Source organism: Melanotaenia boesemani, chromosome 22, assembly GCF_017639745.1.
Source record: "Melanotaenia boesemani isolate fMelBoe1 chromosome 22, fMelBoe1.pri, whole genome shotgun sequence".
Lineage (NCBI taxonomy): Eukaryota > Metazoa > Chordata > Actinopteri > Atheriniformes > Melanotaeniidae > Melanotaenia > Melanotaenia boesemani.
The window spans coordinates 20,663,103-20,681,841 of NC_055703.1; the positions used below are offsets into that span (position 1 = coordinate 20,663,103).

Sequence of the window (18,739 nt, forward strand, 5' to 3'; positions counted from 1 at the left end):
AACCTCACGTCACCTCTGGGCTGAGTAACATTTACTGTTACTAGCAGTGATCTGCAGCACATTTGGGCAACAGTTTTGTGGGCCAAGGATATACGTCACATCTGGAAACAAAAGTCAAGTTGTGATTTTTTTTTTTTCTGCCTTTGAGTTTGTATTTTACTGTTTGTACTTCTGTACACACAGATTCATTTTTACAAAACTGCACAGACACAATGGCCACAGATTAGTTTGCAAAGCATTTTCTCAGAACAAAAGGCACAACGTTTATGGAGCGAGCCTACAGAGACCATAAAAGACATACAATTGCAACATGATACAACATTACAGACAGTTATGTGTAAAAGCCATGAGCCACCCTTTATGTATTTATATATTGCCAGGAAAACAGGATGTTCAGAGATTTATTAAACTACAGTATGTAAGGTAAAACAGAGTTTGTGCAACTATAATGAACAGAAAATAATTTGCTTTGACTACTTCTATTGTTCAACATAGCCTGAACTGTCTTAGACAAGCTTTCTTGAGTTTTCAGGAACAGTTCTCCAGGCTTCGTGAAGGACTTTCCAAAACTCTGCTTTGGATGTTGGCTGCTTTTTCTTCCATTCTCTGTCGTGATGATCCTGCACTGTTTCTGGGTTCTGGGGAGGATTCATTACTCCATAAAACCTGTCACCACTGATTTTTAGTCCAGGTCTTCTCACTTTTGGCATACCTAAGCCTTGTCCCCCTGTTTTCCTTCCTCAAGAATGGCTTCTTTACAGCCACCTTCGATCAACAGTTGATGGATCAACCAGAGGTCCAGATGCATCTATCAGGGCTTGTATCAAGTTTCTTGATTCATCCATTTAGTCATTGTCTATATCTGCCTATACCAATGCAGGGTCAGGGGGGTGGAGCCTGTGTCACCTGCTACCAGACTAGAGGCAGAGTACACCAATGGACCGGCTGTCACTCCATGACATCATACTGTTCATCTGCTGCAGATCATCTTTTTTAGGCCTGGCATGATATTTTGTCGTCCATGTATCCAGTTTACTCCATTTTATTTTAGGACACTACACACCATGTTGAGATTTGCAAGCTTTCAGCTAAGAGCACTGAAGGAAAAAATACCGTTTTTTGTTTGTTAAACTGTGATAATGCTGGAATTCTTCATAGGCACAATTAAAGAAATGGGAACAAAAAAAACTTTGTTGCTGCAACAGAGTGCTTGGAACAGGATGTAAAACTGGTTCTTTGGTAAGATGTTTGCTGTAGACACAACACCGGTTCCTCCCTCGAGTTAGGCGCCTGCTTTATCGTTGAATGACTCATATGTTTGTGTTTAATAAACTTAAATATATAAGGAAATACGTTTCCCTGACAAATATTAGGTACAGAGACAAACTCAGAAAGACCTTCAACAAGCCTGATGATAAATTCTCAAAACCACTTTAAAAGAAGGAAGTCTGGCATATTAAAAGCATACGTAAAGAAATTACATTTGCACAGTAGTGTGTTTTCTAAAGGAATAATTAATCTATGATTTGTAACCTGTTTTATTATTCTCTGTTGCAATCTTAGAACTCTAGACAATGGTTATTCTTTTCTGTGTCATAAATCAATTTCCTGAAGCCCAACACGACGTTTTCATATCACCACAGTCCAAATGTTAAATTATTAGTTTATCACAAAACTTATAAGAGTGGTAGGAGATTTATATTTATTTATTTTTTTTATGAATATTGTTGGCAACAAAATGTAATGGGTAAAAAATATACATTTCTCAAAAAATGGTTCAAGGAGAGACAATGAGTGAAAAACATTGTCCAATGAAAAAGGTGAAAAGACCCTCAGCAAATGTGAGAGCTGTTTTTCACGACCACTTTATAAGATTGCAAGAAAGTCTGTCTCCTTGGAAACAAAGAGAAAAGACAGGCAGCTCAAGACTTTTGCACAGTATTGTACACATGTACAAAGTTTTTCTTTCTTTTATCATAAAATGAATATTGAGAAGGTGTGATCCATAAACAATCTCACAATGTTACACTACAGGAGCTTTAAATGCACAATTTAGCCCTTAAACACAAGATCAAATATCCAAAGCAAGAGCCAAGATAGGAACCAGAAGAAGAAACATTCACTCAGATATACAATAAGCAGGTTTGCCATTTGTGAGGTGTAAAGATAATCAAAATAATCAGTGAAACATAGAAATTATCTCCTAAATGTATAAGCCTTTATGTAATTTATATACATTGTAAGTTAGAAAAATATAGTACAGCATGATTAGACGAAGTTTAACGGATCGGTTCAAAATATACTTACATGATCAGTCAGTATGTTGAGGGAAATATGTTATTACTGCCTCTTTTTAAGCAGATACTAATACCTTTGCCTGATTGAACTGGATTTAATTGGACTAACACAGTCATTAACTCTAGGCTTTGATATTCATTGCAAATCAATTTTGGTAATTCCCCTTAGAAATATAAAAAAAATGATTCAATAAAAATAAAAAAAGGACTGAAATGTAAAAGCTCTGTGTAAATAATCGTGTTTTTGAGTTGTTTTTTTCTGTAGGAAACACCTGTACAGTCGGGTAATCCCTGGGTCCTCTGCTATCAGGAACTGTTACTGTATTTCTGCAGATTTATAATGGTGGAAATTTGCCAAAACATCAACAAACAACGGCTATAAACAGAGCGTAATGAGACGGCCATGACTAAATCATTGTTTCCTTGGCAACACACAGACTTTGAAAACACTTGCTCGGCTGTAGGAGAGAGGGAGTCTACACAAATTAAATTGATGTGATCCAAGGTTGCTCTTTTTCATTGGAGTAATTTAAACATATCTGGATTTGCAGGAGATCATTAATTTAGCAGTTTTTAACTTAAATTTGGTTTTAACAGTGTGAGGATTAAATAAAAGTAATCCAGGGCGTATCAAAAATAGATTAGCTGTGATGAAGTTAGAAGATTAGGAGTCTCTGCTTTACACTTTTCATCAGCATAAACAAAATAAACTGAAATGTGGCACATACGATCATTTACAACGGTATTAGTTGACAAATAACCTTTTTCTCTATTATGAGGAGGCCCTAGTAAAGGCTGCAGGGTAAAAACTAGATGAAATAAAACAGCTGATTCTCTTCAATTAAAGGAAATTGAAAAAGAAAAAAAAAATCAGCATATTTATAAACACACATCTTTATTATAGCTGTTTCTAACCAAATGGCAATGTGTTCTAAACCAGTCTTTTAGTGTTTATCTCCTGATTTTAAATGCCAAATAAAGGACTTAATGAACAATGCTTGAACTTGTTTCTTGACGTCATAGTTTCCAGCTGTATGTTTACCCGGACTGAGAGAATATAAACACAATGCTTTACTCTTTCTACTAATAAAATGGGCAAACTTGAACTTAAACTCTTTGATATGTAAACGAACTGTTTGTATAACATGATCCATCTCCCTTGGATTTAAATCTTGTTTTGAGGTGTCCATATATATATGTATGTATATATTTATATATATATATATTTGGAGAACTTTGATGTCAGGTTGATGTGATGATGAGGTCAGTTTTTTTCTGTAGCCAAGGTTGCTCTATCTACTAGTTTAGCAGAGCAAAAACAAGAGTCAACAGTAAGATGCCTTTACAAAAACAAACAGGGATGCAAAGCAAAGCAGTGTGCTAAGCTATCATGAAAAGGAACAAATAAAAATTACTTTAACAGACAAATACAGATTTGTCTGCAGCCTCCTGCAAAATCACGCTGAACAAAGTGAATTTTGAACTCACATAATGAGTCAATGAGAAAATGCAGGAATAAATGATTTGCTATAGGAAGAAGAATATAATATGTGCCCAGAAATGCTGAAATCTTTGTAAATCAGGGCTTGAAAATGTTAATACCAGCACTGGTTTATGTCGCATAGGTGGAGGTCATTGGGGTGATGTAACAAAACAGCAAAACAAACTATATTAACATTTGTATGTGCATGTGAGTACCGTATAAAAAGAATAATCTGCTGACTAAAAATCAGTGTAAGATTGCAAACAAAGATTGAAAGGATACAATAATTAATGCAGCAAAAACAAAGGTATTTTTTTCTTATTAACTAAAAAATCTTTTTGCAACACAGTCAGAGATTTCAGTGTGCATCTTGCAAATAGAAACTAATACTCTCAAGCTGCTAGTTCCAATTGGAGATTAGATTTTTTTGGGACTCTACATTGCCAGACAGGTCAGCAGCCAAGCAGCTTTTCTCTTTGATGATTAAAGTCAGTGGTATGACCCTTTAGGATAAACTTGAAAAAAATCTGAACTTATTTTACTTAAGTTTTTTTGTGCATGAATGAGCAGAATAAGCTTTGCTTCTTTTGATAATCTGGAACACCAGTTTAAGTGCTTCATCTGGCTTTGCTTACTTTTCTGCAACATGTATTTTAACATAAATGACATGCTTCATGCTGGGCACAACGGCTGACTTTACTTTAAATCAACGGGTTAAAAAGCAATCGTTGCCACGTTAAGTTATTTTATTGTTGATATTTGGGTTTTGTCCACCCCAGTACAGATTGTCCTTGCCTCTCTTCCTCCTCCACTGGCAGAGCAGAAGCATGCGGAAGGTCTTTTGGAAGGTCTTGTTGCAGAGAGCGTAGCACATGGGGTTGATGGTGCTGTTGACGTAGCATAGCCAGTAGCCCAGGTGCCAGAGGGACGGGGGGATGCAATCGGTACAGAAAGTGGAGATGAGCACCATGATGTTGTATGGTGTCCATGTGAGGATAAAGGCCAGGAGGATTGCGCTTAGGGTCTGGGCTGCTTTCTTCTCCTTCACCAGCACCATCCTCTTTCTCTTGGTGATCTGCTTCTTCAGGGCAGGGTCCATTGGTTTTGAGGTGGTGGAGGAAGAGGAGGGAGAGGCGTTTTTGCTGGACTGTACTGGTTCAGGAGGGCATGCTATTGTACTTGTTGGATTGCTGTTTTTACCTTTTGAGCCAGGTTTGAACTTGTAAGAGATTCCCTTTTTATGATTCTTCTTTTGAGGAGTGGAAAAATATTGGTCTTCTGTATAATCAGCGACTTGCCCGTTCTTATTACTTTGTTCACTATCTTGCTCTTTGAACGATCCTTGAGGTGTTTCTATTGAAACATGATGCTCCTCATCTGATGATGATGTATAGCTGTTAAATGAAGTGATCTGGTCTGCTTTCACCCATGCCTCATCTGACTTTGTGGTAGTTTTGGTGGCATTACTTTGATTAGATGAGGACCATGATGCCTGACTCTGGTCTCTCCTCTCTCTGGTAAAATGAAAACAAGAATGAATGATGGTCTTCTGTGGTTTAGTCCCTTCTTGAACATTCTCTTTTGTGAGCCCTTGCAGCTCTGCTAGATCTTTTGTCCGTTTTTCTGTCTCCTTGTAGATTCTCCAGTAGAGTATGGTCATAATAGAGACGGGGATGTAGAAAGCAGCAATGGCTGTCCCGAATGTGATCACAGGCTCTGTTAAAAACTGGATTTGGCACTGGTTCATTGGCACCTTTCTCTCTCCAACAAAGTACTGCCAGCATAGAATGGGTGGCGCCCAAAGGACAAAGGAGACCAGCCACGCCAGGCCAATCATGATAGCAGCTCTCTTGGGAGTCCTCTTTACCCTATATGTCAGCGGCCTTGTAATGGAGAAGTATCTGTCGAAGCTGATAACAAGTAAGTTCATCACTGAAGCGTTGCTGGCCACATAATCCACTGCAAGCCAGAGATCACATGCATGATTCCCCAGCGACCAGTAGCCCATTAAAATATATGTGGTATATAAATTCATGGACAGTACTCCTATGATGAGGTCGGCAAAGGCCAAACTCAGCAGGTAGTAGTTATTCACAGTCTTAAGCTGGCTGTTTACTTTAAAGGACAGCATCACCAGCACATTTCCAACTATAGTTATTAAGCTGACAATTGCAGACACTGTGGCAATGGCTATGACCTCCCAAAGGCTGTCAAAAGCCTGGACATGTGAATTGTTGCCAAAAGTGTTGTTTTGGAGATCCATTGTCCTGTGTTATCTGTGTTACAGATAAAAAGCATAACTTTGAGGCCCCATGTAGACTGAACTGCCTTCCTGTAATGAAAAGACAACAGTAGTAAGATAAACATATACACACAAGTGGTTTTTTTAATCAACAAATATCTACTAAAAATGAACTAAATTAACAAATTAGAACGCTATTGTATCTTTAGCTTATTATATAATATGTTGCCACTTAGTATTAATATGAAGATTTAAGTACATATAAATGTGCTTTACCTTGAATCAGTCAAGTAAATAAACACTTCTATGTTGGACTATTTAAAAAATCATATACTATTTAAATTTAATAATTGAATTAAAACAATACTTTTCATATTCAAGCTTACAAATTTGGTTATTTTGAATATATCTGTATAATATTCAACATATTAATCCAAATGGTACCTGGAACCATCAAATAAACTTGTTGAGGGACACTATTCAGTGTTGCACCGATACAACTCTGTTATGGTGTGTCACGTGTATTACTGTTCGGCTACAGTTGAGAGTCAAAGCAATGGATGGTAGAGTCAGCCGAGGCAGCTGGAAACGAGGTGGCCGAGGTGGAAACGACAACTTTGGAGGGGAACACCGAGGCCGAGGAAGAGGAGGGCACCACCGCGGCCGGGGGAAACGAGACCACCACCGCGGTCGTGGACGCGGTGGAGGCGGTCATGTAGTGGACCTCCCTGCACAGGTGAGACCACGTTAACTTTTTTCCACTAAGAACTCCGTTCAAACATTAAATAGAACTATTTAATATTATCATTATCATTATGGTTGCATTTTAAAGGCTTTTGTTAGTGAGCAAACGAGCCTAAGATTAAACAGGTCGTCACAGTGAGTTCGGTCTTAGCAAAAACACTTTTTATGTAGATTTTAGCATGTGACACGTGACACCGCATAACAGTGATACGCAGGGTAGTAGAAACTTGTAAAAATTTCTGAATCAAGTTATAGTTGAAAGACTAAATGAATGGGAGGTTTGGTTTCGTGATATTCAGCGTTTAACGCCGCTTCACGATGCAGCTCAGTCCAGCTAATGCTGCAGAACATCCATTAGCACTGAACATCTCATTACTTAATGCAGCTGCAGAATCTGGGCCTTGCAAATGACACTACAGGCTTCAGCTTAATTTTCACAGGGATTTCACATTCAGGTGACATCCCTTCCTCATTAACTACAAGATTAGAAGAAAAACTATAGGGGCTCCTTGATTGCAATCACAGAATGATCTTTTGGTAGTAGGGGTTTCTTGATTGCAATCATAAAAATCTCCTTTGGTGCATCCATCGCTGCCATGTGGTCTTTGATAACATGGCTGGAAAAAAGACCCCCCTCTCATTTGAGTTATGTAAGGGCACATGAAACATGGAAAAACAAATCTGTAGATTTGTTAGACACATCTCATGCAGCACTTTTCAACTGTATTTTGTTTTCCAGCTATCTGTGTAGCTATGCGACCAACACCTGTCCACGCTTTTGTTATAGGCTTAGCTGCCAATCTTGAATAAGAGCTGCGTTAATGACTACTATACAAAAATGATCTGCAATAAATCTGAAAAAAGTTATTTCTCATTTAACGGTGCCAATAAATAAATAGAAATAAAAATCCTTACATACAGCTCAAAAGGGAATATTAGCTCCTTTTCTAGTCTTTTTATGTCAAATTAATATCTGAGGTTATGGAGTTTATTTATTCTGCTTAAATGTCAGAATGCTAATTGCACACTCCTTCTTGTTGTCCTTCAGGACCATGATGAAGGGGATAGGTTTGAGGAGGCAGATGACAGGATGAAGGTGTTCTCCAGGAGGAAGCTTGAGTCAAACTGGGACCGTTATGCAGAATCGGAGCTGCTGGACCAAGACGATGACACACCTACTCAGAGAGGAACGGACTATCATGTACTGCTCGAGTCAGCAGGTAAGAGCTAGCCAAGACGATGCTCATTTGGCCACCTACACCTGCTGTACTCTAACAGCTCAGGTCATGTGCTGGTGTTGTTGGTGTGTGTGTTTGTACGGCTGCAGTGGAAATATGCTATGTGTCACTGAAGCTTGTAGTTTTCTGAAGTTGTCTCTGTATCCTAATTAGATCGAAGGAAATGCATGCTGTCTTAAGGGATTTTAATTGCTCTGTTTGGACACTGCTGTCTGTGGCTGCTTACAAGATCCTTGTTTGTTCCTCTCAGCCTGAGTGGTCATTGTGGGCCCCTGGGCTTTCCAAAGCCTCGATTCTGTTGATATTTCTTGCCTCATTAAAATGGACTGGGCACTAAAATGACACTGTCACATTTGACAGACAAACCTCTGGGATGAGCTGTGGTGACTGAAACACAAATGAGCTCATTTTATTTCAAATTTCCTTTTGAGATTAATTGTCTATTTTAATTTCATTATTGCTGGTGCAGATTTTGCAGCATTATAAGCTGAAGATGCAGACAGTTCATTGCAACTCAGTAATCCGTTCATTAGCTTCAGTAAACGTCTTCTGATTATTTGTGGTCCGAGGATGGTGATCGTGACCCGAAACTTCAGCCTATACTCAGACTTTCATGGTGTATTTTCTTCTTAACAAACAACTCTGTCTTTTCAAATTTCTCCCATGATTTTGCCAGCTTAAAGTTTAATTTTTTTTTTTGCTGTCAAACTGGATTGCTAGTATTTTTGTCATCGCTACCAGAAGATCTTATGGTACGTCTCCTCAGAAATCTTGAATACAGAGGCTGCAAATAGCTTTGATTTGTTAGCTTGAGTGGTTTGTGTGTGTGTTTGTTTTTTTTTTTAAATCCATCTTTCAACTGGACACAGGAGACCAGTCTAATTGACTCCTCTTGAAGATTTTGTAATGCAAAAACTTTGCTTTCAAATCACTTTTGATGGAATTGAAGATTTTAAAACATTAGAAGTAAAAATCTCAGTGGTTTGTTTTAAGGAGATATAAAAAATAAAAAAGCAACTTATTGAATTGTGTGTAACAATGTGATTAAAATTTTTTGCCCAGCAGCAATTAAAAACCAAATCAGACTTAAACTAAGCTCTCTCTCTCTCTCTCTCTCTCTCTCTCTCTCTCTCTCTCTCTCTCTCTCTCTCTCTCTCTCTCTCTCTCTCTCTCTCTCTATATATATATATATATATATATATATATATATATATATATATATATATATATATATATATATATATATATACATATATATATATATATATATATATATATATATATATATATATATATATATATATATATTTGTACATATGTTGTAGCTTTTCTAAGATTTTCTAAGATCATATTAATATTTTACAAATTTGGGTTGTTCGCCTAAATTATTTTTGGTGCAAGTATTTATTTATTTTTTGCCATGTGCACCAGAGCGGCTTTACTTAAAAATATATTTGGGTCTCTGGAAAAGGTCCTAATCTTACCAGTCTGACACTAAAGGGTGAAACTTGACACACTGCAATCCACTGATTGGTTGAGAAGATCGTTATTTCGTGTGTGACTTGGCAAAAAGAAGAAAGCAGGAACAGTGCCATGTTTAACTATAAAATAACACAAAATGGTGGCTGTGCACCGTTCTCTTCCTTTGTTTCTGTGTTGCGTTTTTTTCTTCATTCTAATTCAAGGAAGGTGTTGTGACATCACGCTATTACGTAACTGACACATCCAGCTTACACGCCACCAACTGGGTAAGGGTATGGTTGTCTGTGGAAACGCAACAGAGATCATGGTTTACCAAACCAAACCATTCCATCCCTTGTCATTTTCTTCGGTGGAATGGGGATTTATATTCCAGCAATATTTGGATTAACACATGTATTACGTTGCCATTTAAATGGTTGCACTGCCTCCAATTTGCTGAAACTGAATAAAAAAATGAATAAATGAAACTTTAAATGTTGTTTCACAAGACTGGGGCAACAACTTTCAAGAAATATTATTATTCAACCTTTTAGGATCTAGACTACAACCTTTGTCTGCCTCGATAAGCCATGTTTGATTTGGTTTCAGCTGAACATCTGAGCATTTACGCTGAGCTCTACAGGATGTAACTGTTTTTGGAAAAAGTCATGAGGCCATTTTTAAGTCGGGATGAGTGTTTTGAGCTTTTGAGTGTGTGTTTTTTTTTCCCACGACATTTGAAAGTGAGCATTGCGGTGCCATGTCACACTCTTGTTCTGTTGTAGTGTTAATGCCAAAGGTCCTCTTGTGAGTTGTTTGACTCCTTTCCCTCGTCTCTGTGTTGTGCCCACATTGCCAGATTAGTCATGCCATATGCAACAAGCGGCTGCCGCTCTCTAGATGACACTTAATTGTACGTGGGAGGTAATGCTTTCAAAAGTTGTTTTTCTGGCCAATTAAGATAGCCATGAAATCAGGAATTCACCCCAGAAATATTCCTTTTTCCTCTTTGGCTAAAGTCATTATAGATTACCTTTTCTGAGGCTTCTTTTGCTTCTATTACGTTTTTCATTAAAGGCTAGAGTATTATTTGTTTAGTTGATGAGATTGGAAAGGTCAGAAGTATTTTTTAGAGTTTATTTCAGAAGAGAAATGGCCCGAAGCAGTGTTCCTCAACCTTTTGTAATATGGCTTTCACGTCTTATGAAATTCAGAATCCAAGGGCAGGAAGGTTGCGAGCAGAGCTTTACCTACAGCATGGTGGAGGCGTTAAGAGTGAGTGTGATTATAGGCTCTTTTTACACCATTTTAATCAAGTAGATGCAGTATTTAGTCATTTACTGCACAGCAGTATGCCATTCTTTAGAAGATGGGTGCTGCAGAAATTCAGCGTCCAGAACAAAACTGTATAAGTATCTGAGTGGGTTTATATATGCTTTTTCCTCCCTGACATGTAAGAGAGCAAACTAGAGCATGGTAATCCACACGCAGCTTCCCTACAGATGAAAATGAGCGCCTGTCCTCCAACATTAGCAGTTCTGTGTGTTTCAGTATGTATGGGTCTTGTTGAAAACTGATTAGAAGTAGGGATTTTCATGTTCAGTTTTTCTCTGTTTGATACCGATACCTGGGGTTTAGCTATCTGCCGATACCAAGCACCAATCTGATACCCGTGCTATTTTATAATCAAATGTTTTATAAGGTTGCTGATGTTGAATTTGGCTGCATTCGTGCTGCCTCTGGAAACTTTAGCCATGTATATTAAGCATGTCTTTTGTTAGTGGGACTGTCAAACGAGTAGTGACGCCAAATTGCTAACATAACGCTAATGCTAAATGTTAGCTTTTAGCTCACGTGCAGCTGCTTCTCAACTCAAAACAATCATCATGCAATATAAAATAACTTCCTGTGTCGGTGTTGGTGGTGTTGGGCAAAAAAAAAACAAAACAAAAAAATTATGATTCTGTTCCCGGTGTTTAGATCCTGATCCCCTTACTTTTTGCAGGATTGGCGAGTATTTTCAACGCTAATATCTGTATTGGCCCAACTCTAGAAGTCAAATTTAGATACTCCACTGTATATAAGTGTACAATTGCACGGCCTTTGTAAAGTGCTCTAAGGTTTGTTTTTTGGAGGAGGAGCTGTATACTCAGAATCCTTTACTTTGCATAGGCAGGGCACGAACCACTTGTAAAACATTTGTGCCACCATGAATCATACAATGACTTCCTGGACCAGTATTCGGTATTTCTGGCCTTCCACTATAGTTGCTGAATATAAACAACTCGACCAAGATTCCTGTTTGGTGGGTCACTCTTTTTATGGATGTGGTTAATTCGAGATCACAGATTTAGTTTTGTCCAATTTGCGTGCCTTCTGGACTATTTGCCTGCATGTGATCGAAGCCCAAATGTGATTAGTCAATGCTATTCAGCTCAGACTGTAAGAGGAAAGCAGGACGCTGTTGGTGGTAATACCTTTGAAAATCTGAGAAAGTTAAACAAATTCCCTTACATGAATATTGGACAATGAACATAAATGATTTTCAGTATCTAATTTTCATTCATTGAGGTAGTTTAAGACAAGACTTATTAGCTTGTCATGCAATTGTAGAAGTCTCTTTTGTTTGGCGGCTGGGTTTGATTCTTCTTTATTTTTGTCTGCTTATACTAGGCCTGAAACATAAAAAAAATCTAATTGTGATTTCTGTGACAAATATTGCGATACTTGATTATTGCATAAATTTCAGCTACTTTTCTGTGTTCATGGAGAAATATATTTCTAACATGAGATGGAGGGTCACCACATGAGATGACATGAAAATATGAACTGCTCTATATTCTAACACAAGGATGTAAAGTTGAGATATGAACGGCTTCACTTACCAACCTTATCGCATCACTTCTATCTACACTATTTCTGTATTGCACATGGTGCAATTACACCTTGACGTGTGCACACACAAATATGTTGCTTCATCTACCTGAAAAACCAAGAAAAATCAGCATATTTAAACTCTTCCAGGGAGGTGAAGATGGAAACACTCGTGTTATGCTGAGAACTTCATGTCCATCACGGAGACGCAGCTGGACAAGCTAAATCCACCGTCATTGTCGTCATTTCTGAGTTGTATTAAAATGGATCTATATTCTTTGTAGGTTTTATTAACATCGACACGTTATCTGAGATCTGAACTTTAAGCATATTTAGAGCGATTCCACACAGAAAACTGTATTGATTCACCTTATTAGGACATTTCAGAAGTTGTACTGTTTCCTGTCCTCTGGGGGGTTTTTGGTCACCACCTGTCAGTCATTTATGGAACATTAGTCCATAAAGGGGTTGGGAAATACAACATAGCTTCCCAGCCGTTACATGTTTTATTAAATGACGTTGCACAAGAAAGACGACAGGAATTATGACTGAAATGAACCGTGGGCGCTGCAGGTTTGAAATTAATCATGGTATTTTGGGATTTGCTAATTGCAACGTTTTAAATTGTGATTTTGATTTTAAAACGATTATTCAGCCTTCACTTACACACAAAAAGAAATTGTTATTTCGGTGCAAAGCATGAAAGAAATATGGTTTTATTGCATTGACATGTCTAAAAAGTTAAGTTTTCCAACATGAGTGAAGCAAAGTTTTTGGTAATTCTTTCACTGACAAATAAATACGCCTTTGGGCGCTAGTCTGTAGACAGAATAATTATCCATTATGATTTTGGGAGTTCGTTATACATCATAGCCTCCCATCTGGACAAGATGGCTCCACAGTTAGTTGCCTAAAATCATCATTTCATCCTTAAAATACAAGTCAAACATATTCACATATAAATTAATTTAATTTAGCCTAAACAGCCACCATGTGAATTTCTTTGGGAGATGGCACATTTTTATTTGAGTTGTTAATGAGCTCATTAACATCAACCACTCACCAGATCAGCCACTAAGTGAACAGCAGGCATTTCTGTCAACATCAACAATGGAAGTCAGTTTTCACCCCAAAATGATTTCATATCTCAAAAGAGTTGGGTTTTATTTTATCTCCTGTAAGATGATAACTTTTCTGCTCTCCTGCACATTGTGCTTCTCTCTTTCGTTTTGCCTCAGATCTCCTCATGCAAAACCTGTCATGGTTGTTTATAAAGTGTTCATTCATGTAGTTTTTTTATGATTTCTAAATGGCTGTGTGGATACAGTGCCAGTACAGGCACCTGAGAGTTTGTACTTGTTAGCAATAAAGTCTTTTAGTGATTTTTTAAGTGAATATATAATGTTGACGCTCCTCATTTATGTCACTTTGTGTTTGCATAACCTCTTTTGGAAGCTCATCTATTCTCTGTTATCAGGGAGAACGGAGCCTGACATGGACGTTACTTAAATGTTTTGATCTGGCATGAACGAGATGCTGATTTTTTTTATTTATTTATTTTTTTTTTAGCCTTGCTGGTGGCTGTGATGCAGAGACCCAGTTTTCCAAGTGCTGTAAGCATACTTGTGTTGTGATTGTTCCTTATTTTAGCTTCAGTTGCATCCTGTGCTGAGAGTCACTGTGTGGTAGGATGCAAACACCCATAGCTTCCAGTGTGAGGTGACTTTTTAAGGATGAAACCTTGATACTTTTGACGATGGAAATACATCAGGACTGATGTATTTTGAAGCTGCTTTTTCTGCCAAAAGCTTTCGTCACCTTGAGAAAGCCTCAAGGAATTTTTTAGTCGATTGCAAAGATTTTTTTCTCTTTTTTTTTGTTGTTGTTGTTTGATTTTTCTTTTTTTGGGGTCAGTTTGTCTTAGTCCTTGTGATGCTCTGGTTTGATTGTACTCTTTCTAGAGGCAATGCACACATGATGCCATACCCTAATTCAGTGCCAGTGTGTGTCTGTAAGACTGGGGGAAATTGCTGCCCAGTTATTTACATCCTAACACGGTCATCTATCTGTACACTTTAACACAAGAATCAATCCTCCTCCCCCGCAGCCGTAGTTTACTGAGGCTGCTAATGGGCACCTTTCAAAGCTCAATCATAATAAGACAAAAGTAAATCACATTAGAGCTTCAGTGATTTAGGTAACTGGACTGACAAACACAAGGATGTTTTCCTAACCGAGATGAATGGTACCAATCATATTGTTAATTTATATTTTCCGGTGCGGTTATGGATACTTGATTAGCCATGTTGACTGGGCACAAGCAGTCAAAGCAGAGGAATGAGGTCAGTCATGTACTGCGTGGTTGGCAAAAATAGGAAACAAAACATATGTGCTTGATTTGCTTCACTGCAATGGCTGGGTAAGATGAAGCCAGTGGAAGATGGTGCAAAGCTACATCAAGATGAAGGTGGGGTTTGCTCACCTTGTCACCACTTTTTAGTTTGAGATTCTGGAAACTAGAAGATTAAAAAAAAAAACGAAAAATTTTACTCACAATTTCACCAACATCACTACATTTTATTTTATTTTATTTTAATTTATTTTAATTTATTTTATGTTTGGTCAGTAGTGAAGAAAACAAATTTGTTTATTTATTAGTAATTAAATTCCAGCTGCCAGTTAAGTTGTTTTCTTCATTAAGGTGTCAGTTTTTGATAAACAGCATTAGATATATCTGCCCGTGATGAGCAGGTGTGTCCAAAAGTTTGAGTCACAATTAAAGATAATTAAGCAATATTGTTGAAATTTCCCAAACTAAATGTGATGTCACCAGATTTATTGATTTATTCATATATATAATGCTTATATTATTGATATGTATGTTGCTGTAGAGCTGTGATCTTTATTCTAATAATCTGTCTTTATTGAAAATGAATATAATTTCCTTTGTTTATCAGCAGTTTTAAGCAAATATTTGACAATCTTATGTTCTCAAATATGATGATGTCTTTTGTTCTGACCTTTCTTGGATCTAAGTTGTTTTAAATAGAATATTGGGGGTGAGTGAGTTTGCCTAAACATTACAACACATTTAGTGATTTTTGTGCACTAGTTTAGACTTGTTTTATAGATCAGAGCAAGCAAAAGCTACAGCTCTTAACATTTAAATGCAAGAATAAGTATTTTATTATCTCTGTAAAGTTGCTTTTGATAGTTTATCAATGTCTTAATATTTAAGCTCTTGTTCATTTTTTTGTCTTGTTTTGTCCTGAATGTTGAAACCTTGAGATTAGTGGAGAAAACATGTTGGCTCATTATCCCCAGTTTTTTAAACATTTTTAATTCAAATCTGCCTACTGCTCTCCAACAAACTGAACGAAGTGACACCTGAGCATACCTCGGAGAACTTTTAAGCTTTTTGCTGCAGATAAATGTTCAACTTGAACTCCACTCTGTAGCAACTGTATTATATATGTGAGTAAAAGCTCTGGTGACAGCTGATGAACCCCAGCACATATACCCCGATTCATTAATATAGCAATTCTGGCTACATTTACTATTCAGCTATGAAAAATTTAAGATGTTAGAATTTATAATATGACTTCACTGAACAGTAAGCGGGGTCAGTTGACAGCTGCTTCAATGAACTGTTTAATTTCCTGCCATAACAGCCTCATCAAACAGAATACATACTCACCCTGTAAGGCACCGACAAAAAACAACACTCCAGCATTGAATGGAGATAGAGCAAATTTGTTTGTTTCTCTTCCTCCTTCTGTCTGGCAGAGTTCGCTCAAATTCTTCTCCCAGCTGTGCAGTTCTGTTTCCCTCTCAGAGCTTCACACCTTCCCTCGCCGGCTCTCCCCTCCCCTGTTCCTTCTCGATGACTCTTTTCCTCTCTGCTCCTCTCTCCAACGAGGTGAAAAACACCCTTGTCAAATACAGGTAGGTCATCACACCATCTCTCATCCTCATCAGTTGCTAAGAACGAGGCACTTTTATGCAAACAAGTTCGTCGGCATCGGCGTGGAGTATCCTGCAGCTCCTAAATGGTCCAGCTACAGCTGTTCAGTGTCAGTGTGCATGTGAGAAAACAGCTACGCTGGACTCGATGATGCTGTTCAGACCTTTTTTTCCACAGATTACTGAGAAGAGCCCCTTGTTCTTAGTAGCAGTGATCAACTGAAGGTTCGTGTGCTCAGCATCTTTTGTGAAATCGAAGAAAGCTGCAGAAAGTCTGATTCTTTGTAAAGTTTGAGCAACTCCACTTGCTGGGAAAGAAAAGAAAACTTCTATAATCCTCAAGGCTGCACAGAATGACTCACTTTTTGCATCTTAGTGGTCTTCCTCTGCTGAATAATTTGCTTGGATGTACAATCTTCTCTTTTCTGACATCTTCTTTAAGATGTCGACTCTGCCGTGAGGCACTATTAGGACAAATTCCCACATAGATGGAAGCCTTGTGCTGCATGAGAGCCCTGAGCAACATGTAAGACGAGGTGGAAGAGGTGGAGGAGTAGGATGAAACGGAGGAGGGAGGAGCTGGAGGAGGAGTTGATGTGGGTGTCGGCAGCACTTGAGGATGAACTGAGTGTTTTCCAATGGCGGTGTTGCAGACCTGTATGGCTTCTCAATTGGTCACACTGGTCCCACTTCATGGTGACTTGGTTGGTAATCCCGAGCGTGCAATCTCCTTAAAGGTAAAGGAAGTGACTGCTGAAGCAGTTAGAGAAGATTTGTAGAGTTTTTAAACTGCTTTCATTTCATCAGGCAGTCTCATCTCCATCTATCAGCCTTATTGTAAGTGTTTCGCAGTGCGTGTGCTTTGTGTGTGTGTGTCGTTTGGTTTGATCTTCCCTTTTAATGCAAAGTGACATGGCTCCACAAAGAAAAAAAAAACAAAACATGTACAACAATAACACTGTTGTGGAGATGTAGTAATTCACCCTGACAGAAACTGTGTTTTTCGGCCTGATATCTGTATTTTCTTGGCCGATAAAGAACATGAGATGAATTGAAAACCCTTTCAGTCTTAATAATGTAATTTATTCCCTTATTTTTAGGCTGCTGAAGTAACGTAGGGCCCTGTGAAATCTGTTTTATTCCCTCCCGATTTCTGTGTTTTACCATGCAATCTTCACAGGGGGGGATATGTTGAATCCCGTTGTGGATGTATACACATTCAGCAGTTCAATAGGAAAATATATATTTTTGTTAAATACATTATTTTTGCTCTACAGACCTTTTGACACAGTTGTTGAACAGAAAAGGGGGGTCAGAAACAGAGGTGTTGACATGCAGCAAAGGTCTCCAGGGCGGGATTCGAACCTGCAGCGAGGAGCTGCCGTCTCTGTAGGTTATACACGACTGCTGCTCAACCAGTTGAGCTTAGCGCTACAATGGTCCACTCCCCCCCCACCCCCCCCTTTTTTTTTTTAAATATATTTTGTAAAATCTTCAATACACAACAGTTTCTCCTACAAGTAGCTTTGTCGACATGGACTGTTATTTGTTTGCGACAGGTGGCTAAGCGCCATGAAAACAGACCAAATTACCCGTGTAGTCGAAACGAGAGACAGGTTAAACTGTCCGTTGTCTGCGTTTCTGTTTTCTGCGTCGAGCATAAGTGGGCCTTTAGCCGTCGCTGACTTTCTTGGGGAAACTTGAGCACTGGCAGTTTAGGTGATGTCAAACACTATCAATCATACGGCCCTAATGCAACGCGGAGTTGCTCGTGGCAGGTCAGTGTTTTGTCTTTAGACATCAATAGCTCATTTGTGAAGAAATTTTTAAAGAAAATATAATCCATGTTTTCAAGCTTGTATACAAAAAAAAAAAACATTATTGTGATGTTGCAGTTCTGCCATTAGGTCAATGTTCATATCTGCTTCTTGCACCAAATCAAATTATCAATGCTAACTCTGTTTAGTCTCAACCAAAAGTACATTGTGAATCCTTTTTGTTTTTGGTCCCTTTTCATCTGGGCACCAAGTAAATTTCTGAAGTATACAGGGCACCTCATAGTCAGGGGTGGGTATGTGCTGCTGGTGATGCATGACCAGAAGTTGGCAGGATGCCGGCGAAGCAGGAAGAAAGTTTGCTGTGCCCACCGAGCATAACTCCAGTAATGGTGATTTAATGAGTATGTTCATAAATCCTGTTTAAACTTTAAATAAAAGTGACCAGATTAATTTCATAATCATGACAGCACCAGCTCTAACTGGCCTCGGCAAGGGTTTGGTTTTACCAGCAGGGTCTGCATCATTGATCTGATTGGTTTGCTTGTTATAGGGTAGATGATGATAGATGGTTGGCTCATCCAATCATCTGGTGTGTCGAGTTTAATCTCTGTTATGCTCAGCTCCTTCTGATCGGCAGTTCCATATTTTTAAGTAATTTT

The 18,739-nt window shown here is 38.2% G+C and overlaps 2 protein-coding genes across 3 annotated transcripts in view; one reads left to right on the forward strand and one right to left on the reverse strand.

The window, feature by feature from the left end:
* Nucleotides 1–208: 208 nt before the first annotated feature.
* On the reverse strand, nt 209–16,833 carry chrm5b (cholinergic receptor, muscarinic 5b). Its single transcript, XM_041975036.1, has 2 exons — nt 16,037–16,833; nt 209–6,112 (listed from the first exon to the last, which is right to left on the reverse strand). The coding sequence occupies exon 2, from the start codon at nt 6,041–6,043 to the stop codon at nt 4,517–4,519; it is 1,527 nt and encodes a 508-aa protein (XP_041830970.1). The 5' UTR covers nt 6,044–6,112; nt 16,037–16,833; the 3' UTR covers nt 209–4,516.
* The window catches only part of aven (apoptosis, caspase activation inhibitor), a 32,576-nt gene continuing 20,362 nt past the window's right edge, over nt 6,526–18,739 (forward strand). For both annotated transcript variants that reach the window (XM_041975037.1, XM_041975038.1), the window contains exons 1-2: nt 6,526–6,758; nt 7,815–7,986. In XM_041975037.1, the coding sequence (XP_041830971.1) occupies nt 6,579–6,758; nt 7,815–7,986 (352 nt within the window). In that variant the 5' untranslated portion in view covers nt 6,526–6,578. The remainder of the gene's footprint in view (nt 6,759–7,814; nt 7,987–18,739) is intronic.